Source organism: Prunus dulcis, chromosome 1 (assembly GCF_902201215.1).
Source record: "Prunus dulcis chromosome 1, ALMONDv2, whole genome shotgun sequence".
Taxonomy (NCBI): domain Eukaryota; kingdom Viridiplantae; phylum Streptophyta; class Magnoliopsida; order Rosales; family Rosaceae; genus Prunus; species Prunus dulcis.
The window spans coordinates 4,499,898-4,506,970 of record NC_047650.1 but is presented as its reverse complement, the minus strand read 5'-3'; the positions used below and the strand labels follow the sequence as shown (position 1 = coordinate 4,506,970).

The following is a 7,073-nucleotide window of genomic DNA, read 5'->3' as shown; positions in this document are numbered from 1 at the left end:
CACAATTCATCAATGGACGTATAATTTATGGAGATTTCTTGACTTTCAGGTACGGTTGCCACTCCAGGGGCACTTGTCTCACCAATGACGTTTTCCTTGTCAAGAAGTACCTGTCCCTCTTTGGGGGCATTTGAATTATGAATTGTGGGCTCTCTATTTATTTCATTTGGATTCATTTTGTCCATCAACTTCCTTTTTCGAGGAACTGAATCCTTTGAGCCTAGTGGTCTGCCACGCTTTAGGCGTGCAGCAGATGAACCATTTGCTGGCACATTGCTTTGTCCATTATGGACATCAATCCGTGCGGGTGCATTTGCAGCTGGGATATGAGATTTTGTCACCTTTGCTGCATCATTAAATGCATCTGGCATCTGATTTGCAATACTTTGGAGGTGAACGATCCTTCTCACTTCTTTTTCGCATTGAGCAGTATGAGGATCGAGATGAGACAATGTGGATACATTCCATGATAATTCATGTCGTTTTTCAGGAATGAGTTTGCCTTGTTCTTTAGACACAGATTTTTCTCCCCCTAATGGTGGGAAGATTGTCTCATCAAAATCACAATCCGCAAATCGTGTGGTAAAAATATCACCCGTCAGGGGTTCCAAGTATTTGATGATAGATGGTGAATCAAAACCAACATAAATTCCCAATCTGCGTTGAGGGCCCATCTTAGTACGTTGCGGTGGTGCAATGGGCACATATACCGCACACCCAAAAATTCTTAAATGTGAAATGTTAATTGATGCAATCCAGGCAGAATTAAATTCTTTGGAAAAAAGGAGTGTTTTTGGACATATTGTTCCAACTCCACCCAATGTGAACCCTGTAGGTTACAAGTGGGTATTTACAAGAAAGCGCAATGAGAAAAATGAGATCTCAAGGTATAAAGCGCGACTGGTTGCACAAGGTTTTTCACAAAGGCCTGGAATTGATTATGTGGAAACGTACTCTCCAGTAATGGACACAATTACATTCCGTTACCTAATAAGTTTGGCGGTTTCAGAAAAACTTGAAATGAGACTCATGGATGTCATTCCCGCATATTTGTATGGAGAATTGGATACAGATATATACATGAAAGTTCCAGAAGGATTCAGGTTGCCTGAAGCCGCCAGAAATAAACCACGGGGCATGTTCTCAGTTAAATTGAGAAGATCATTATATGGGCTAAAACAATCTGGACGAATGTGGTACAATCGTCTCAGTAAGTATTTACTGAAGGAAGGATACACAAATGATCCTATTTGCCCATGTGTGTTTATTATGAAATCAGAGTCTGGATTTGCGATAGTGGCGGTATATGTCGACGACATGAATCTAATTGGAACTTCTGAAGAGCTTTAAAAGACTGCTGATTATCTCAAACGTGAGTTTGAGATGAAAGACCTTGGAAAGACAAAATATTGTCTTGGCTTGCAGATTGAGCACCGTGCTAATGGAATTTTGGTGCATCAATCAACTTATACTGAAAAGGTATTGAAACGGTTTGGCATGGATAAAGCCCATCCACTTAGCACTCCAATGGTCGTTCGATCGCTTGACACTAAGAAAGACCCATATCGTCCAAAAGGGGATGATGAAATGGTCCTTGGTCCAGAAGTACCATATCTTAGTGCAATTGGTGCTTTATTGTACCTAGCACAATGTACCAGACCAGACATATCATTTTCAGTAAATCTGTTAGCAAGGTACAGTTCTGCTCCAACAAGGCGACATTGGACCAGCATCAAACATGTTCTACGATACCTTCGTGGGACAACAGACATGGGGTTATTCTATTCCAATGAATCGACCAACGCCCAGAGTATTGTTGGTTATGCTGATGCAGGATATCTCTCTAATCCACATCAAGGACGATCACAGACTGGGTATGTATTTACATGTGGAGGAACTGCAATCTCATGGCGCTCAACGAAACAAACATTAGTGGCAACATCTTCCAATCACTCAGAAATACTTGCCCTCCATGAAGCCAGTCGTGAATGCGTTTGGTTAAGGTCGGTGATCCATCACATCCGAAGCACATGTGCCCTACCCTCAGCAACATACACTCCAACAATCCTGAATGAGGACAATGCAGCTTGTATTACTCAGATCACAGGAGGGTATATCAAGGGTGACAGGACCAAGCACATATCACCAAAGTTTTTCTATACACATGAGCTCCAGAAGAGTCAAGAAATCAAAGTCAGACAAATCCGCTCAAGCGATAACCTGGCAGATCTCTTCACTAAATCATTGCCGAAATATACATTCCAAAAGTTAGTGCATGGCATCGGATTACGACAACTCTGCAAGCAATCAAGTTGGAGCATGCAAAATCAAGGGGAGCATTCAAGAGTCCTCTAACACAGGACATATGCACGTTGTACTCTTTTTCCTTCGACTAGGATTTTTCCCACCGGGTTTTTCCTAGCAAGGTTTTAACGAGGCAACATGAGTGCATTATCCTTATGTCCCAAATAAAGTTGTACTCTTTTTCCTTCGCTTAGGTTTTTTCCCACTGGGTTTTTCCAAGCAAGGTTTTAATGAGGCAACCAATCTAGGGACATGTGGTCTTCAAGGGGGAGTGTTGTAAATAATATTGGTGAAGCCCACATAAAGAGAAATGAACGGTGGTGTTGAGTATGGTAGTCAAAAGGAGAAATGAACTGTGGTGTTGAGTATGGTAGTCAAAAGGAGAAATGATGGTGTTAGAAAAGAAGGAAGAATAGTCAAAAGATGAAATCATTATGTTGGGAAGATTAGTCTATAAATAGGCTTGCTCATTCACTTGTAAAATACACCAAATGAAAAGAAGAAAGAGTGAGAGTCGGAGAAAAAGAGAAGGAGTGGAGTATATCTGAGGAGAAATTCTGTCAGTGTAAATACCACAAAGAGAAATATAATTCCACTCCCAATATTACAGTGGTACTTCTCATCCTCTTATTATTCTAATTTTATAACAAGATCTCGTTTGTATAAAAAAGAAAGTGCTAGAATTTTTGTTGACCAGAATAAAAAGCGATGGAATATTTTGCCACACACTGTAGGGTAAGGGACTATCGTTCTGTCCTGAATTTTAATGACAAAACAAACTATAAAAAAATATTTTAGAATGAGAGGAGAATGCTGAAGGCCTTTCTTCATATGCTATACCAAAATCACAACGTACAAGGTAGCGCATACAATAATGTTAGAAAATGAATTACAAATTATATATCACAAATTTGGCCCAGAGGGAACATGAATTTAACTCAAAAACACTAAATGGATAGACCAGTTGATATTATCTTGTACATTTTCAACCTCCATCCATTATCTGGTACAAGTTTAAAAGCTACTTTTCATGCGACACAAAATTTGGAGACGAGTTATTACGATCGAAATCATTCATAGGCTCACTCTTGCTCCTTCCATTTCCCGGATTGCTATGCGCCTCTCCTCCCCTTTCATCGTCTCTTCTGTTCTGGCTTCTCTTCTTAGCAGGACTTGCAATTGTTCCCTTGGGAGCCTCATAAAGAGTTACAGCGCCATCTCCGCTTTGAAGTTCGTGGTTTCCTGATGACTGAAGAGTCTCGAGGATGTCAACCACCTGGCTCATAAGGGGCCTCCCTTTTGGGTTTTGGCTAAGGCATTGATATGCCAACTGGGCCACCTTCATTGCAGTTTTAAATGAGTACTGCCCTTCCAACCTAGGGTCTACAATCCTCAGAAGCTTCTTATTGTGGTTCAAGAGTGGACGAGCCCACTCAACCAGGTTGTGTTCTCGGCTGGGCCTGCTCTTATCCATTGCTCTTCGTCCAATGAGCAGCTCAAGTAGCACCACTCCAAATCCATAAACATCACTTCGAGCAGTTAGATGCCCTGTTTGGATCAACTTAATACTCAGTGATGGATTACTAAGGTCTAACCTACCAATCTATGATGTAAACATTGCCAATAATGAGAAAGGAATTATACAGAATTACTTTAGGTGCACTGCTATTGAAAAACCAAGTTGATATATGATTAATAAACATCAAAATAATCTCTTCGCTTGGCAACAGAGAGCATTTATCAATCTGTATCGAGGAAAAATAAAAAGCATAATGTTTTATGATATGACTCGGCGACGTAGTTATGAAACAACTCACCAGTCATTACATACTCAGGTGCAGCATATCCATATGTGCCCATCACTCTTGTTGAAACATGGGTTTGGTCTCCCATAGGCCCTTCCTTTGCAAGGCCGAAGTCCGAAAGCTTTGCATTAAAATCCTGCATGTTATCGTTTGATTTTCAGCAACATAAACCAACCTAACTTCCCCAGAAGTAATCACTCATATGCCAGAACATACAAATTTCATTAAAAAAATACCAATATTTGTTTTCCAGAAATGGACAAAGAATCATGACAAGAAGCATTTGTGTGCACTTCATCTTCTGGTTTGGGTTTCATTTGTGAAATTAGACTTCTGAAATATTTGAATTTTTTTTTTCTGACAGCACCTCCAATAAGATGCTCAATGGTAATAAGTGCTATATAAAAGATAACAAAAAGAAGACAACTAACCCCATCCAACAAAATATTTGATGTCTTAAAGTCACGGTAAATGATTGGTCGCTCTGCACCATGAAGAAAAGCAAGCCCTTTTGCAGCATCTAATGCAATCTTCATTCTTCTTGACCATGTAAGCGTACAGCCCACTCCTACCACCCAAAATAAAAGAAATGATTACAGTGTTAACCAAACGAGGCACAATGTTTTTGATGTGTCAAAAGTATCCACCAGAACACTCAATTGACTGTTGTTGCAATAGACTGTTGGTGGGTCAATATGCAGTTTGGGGAAGTTTAATGTCTGCATACAGTCTACATGTACACTTCCTGCAGGCATATATTTTATATAAACAATGGTCCATAACATTTCAGATGATTAAGATGAACAACTAGAAGAAATGCTTGTTCGTATCCAATAAAAGTCAAATTTCCACACACAAGTGTTAAGTTTCTAAGTATTCTAAACTGTAACACATTTTTACACTGATAAATGCAGTTTACTTGTACATTTGTCCAAAAATAAGTAAAATCACATGCATCCAAAAATAAGTAAAATCACATGCATAATTGAGTACTTTATTTCACCTTCACTTGACCACCTTCTTGTTTATTATTAGAAAGACGGTTTTCATAAGAAATTGAAAAGCCTTCAAACCCTATACATAGCTAAGAAAATCTTGGGAGAAAAATAAAAAGAAAAAGAAAATTTTGCTCTGGACTGTATATAACAATCAAAGTCAAGCTAGATGAATGGCTTTTAACATTCTTGAGATTAAAAGTGCAAGGGGATGATAAACAATAAAAATAGAACTCGTGATACTTTGACTCCATCATCCATTATTGCAATAAATGGCATTAATCTAAAAGTCCTATAAATTGGCTTCACCTAAAACATCATTTTCTCAACATCCCATATATTTCTGATGGCATAAAACACTTACTGCGAAATAGATGTTTTTCCAGGCTGCCACTTGCCATGTATTCATAGACCAGTAGCCGGTGCTCATCCTCACAGCAGTAGCCAATCAGCTTCACAAGATTAGGGTGACTAAGCTGACCTAGATAGTTAACTTCTGCCTGCAAGAAAAATAATGCATGACAAAAGGATACAAATTAATCTCCACTATACATGCAAACACCCCGGAAGAAGGCTTAGTTTATTAGCAAATTAAAAAGAAAAACAAAGTAATCTGATGATAAATTATGCCAAATGCCACCAATTGGACATGGTTTTCCAGTTTGGTGAACTAGGAATTGTTGAGAGACAACTACCTGTTTAAGCAAGAAACACCATCTACCATACATGTTAGATCAATGTCTTACTGTCCATGTCAGTTATCAATTTATCATTGCTAAAACAGAAGTTACAGTATTCATTTCTAAATCCCATAGGCCATGATTTTCCATTTTTGTTTCTCTTCCAGAAGATCCTTGATATAGGAAATTAAAAATCAACTTCGCACTTCAAATCTGTTCTTTGATTTTGGCTCCTAATTACCAATACACTATTCATTATAAAAATTTTGCACCACACACATATGCCGTTGACTTTTGATGTCTCCAAAAGGAATTTTAATGAATAATGGATTCTAAACGATGCTGGAATAAATTCGATTAAGAAATCTATCATTTAATTTTTCCCCTAATCACCACTGAAAAACATGTTGCACTGAATACATGCATTCCACTTTTGATGTCTCCAAAAGGAATGTTAACGAAAAACTAATTCTGAAAGCTACTAGAACACTAGTGTAAGCATTATCCTACCATGACCATAAAAGGAGACAAGGAAAGAAAAAAGGGACAGCTTGGGGAAATGTCTATTTGCAATACAACTTGTATGAATGCTACGGTCCGTAACAAGATAGCCCTCATTACTTTCCAAGGGCATCAACAGTTGAGAGATAGTTAAGCTATTTCTGATGGAGCTTCTTCATAAGTCAAGAACAGTATAAAAAACTGTCTTGCACAGCAAGAGAACATAAAATATGGAATGGATTTACCAAAGCTTTCAATCTAACAGACCATTCTGTCAGCATCAACATTGGGCAGAATCGGCACTAGAACCTCCCTCTACTATGTTCTGATTACAACAATTTATCTTCTTTATCAGAATGGAGTAAAGTATACAAATTGAATATAGTAAAGCCTCATTTCTAAGAAAATAAATAAGATAAAAGGGAAAGATAAGTCAAATACCAGCCATTCCCTATCACCTTGGTACCCTTCTCGATTAAGCTCCTTGATGGCAACTTGTGTGGTCTTGTAACCTGTCCTCACGGTGTCATCAACAACTCCTTTATATACAACACCAAACCCACCCTCACCAAGAATTAGCTCTGGCCGGAAACGTTTTGTGGCCAAACTCATCTCATCGTAAGTAAAGATGCTGACATTGATATATCCGGGACTTTGCCGTAGGTCCTTGACATTCTTGGAAGCCAAAGGAGTGTTGATTGCACTTTTATCGGGAGTTGGACATGCAGCAGAGCCATGTCCTACTGCATTTAAATTTTTTCACAAGAAAAAGAGAAAAGTTATGTTAT

The 7,073-nt window shown here is 38.5% G+C and overlaps 1 protein-coding gene across 3 annotated transcripts in view; it reads right to left on the bottom strand.

Moving 5' to 3' along the window:
* Window positions 1-3,104: 3,104 nt before the first annotated feature.
* LOC117622395 (probable serine/threonine-protein kinase PBL17) overlaps window positions 3,105-7,073 on the bottom strand; it is a 5,558-nt gene continuing 1,589 nt past the window's right edge. For 2 of the 3 annotated variants that reach the window (XM_034353064.1, XM_034353055.1), the window contains exons 2-6: window positions 6,727-7,028; window positions 5,469-5,604; window positions 4,541-4,677; window positions 4,122-4,245; window positions 3,105-3,852 (exon numbers count right to left, since the gene is read on the bottom strand). In XM_034353064.1, the coding sequence (XP_034208955.1) occupies window positions 3,326-3,852; window positions 4,122-4,245; window positions 4,541-4,677; window positions 5,469-5,604; window positions 6,727-7,028 (1,226 nt within the window). In that variant the 3' untranslated portion in view covers window positions 3,105-3,325. The remainder of the gene's footprint in view (window positions 3,853-4,121; window positions 4,246-4,540; window positions 4,678-5,468; window positions 5,605-6,726; window positions 7,029-7,073) is intronic. The other variant, XM_034353071.1, reaches the window with a different exon arrangement.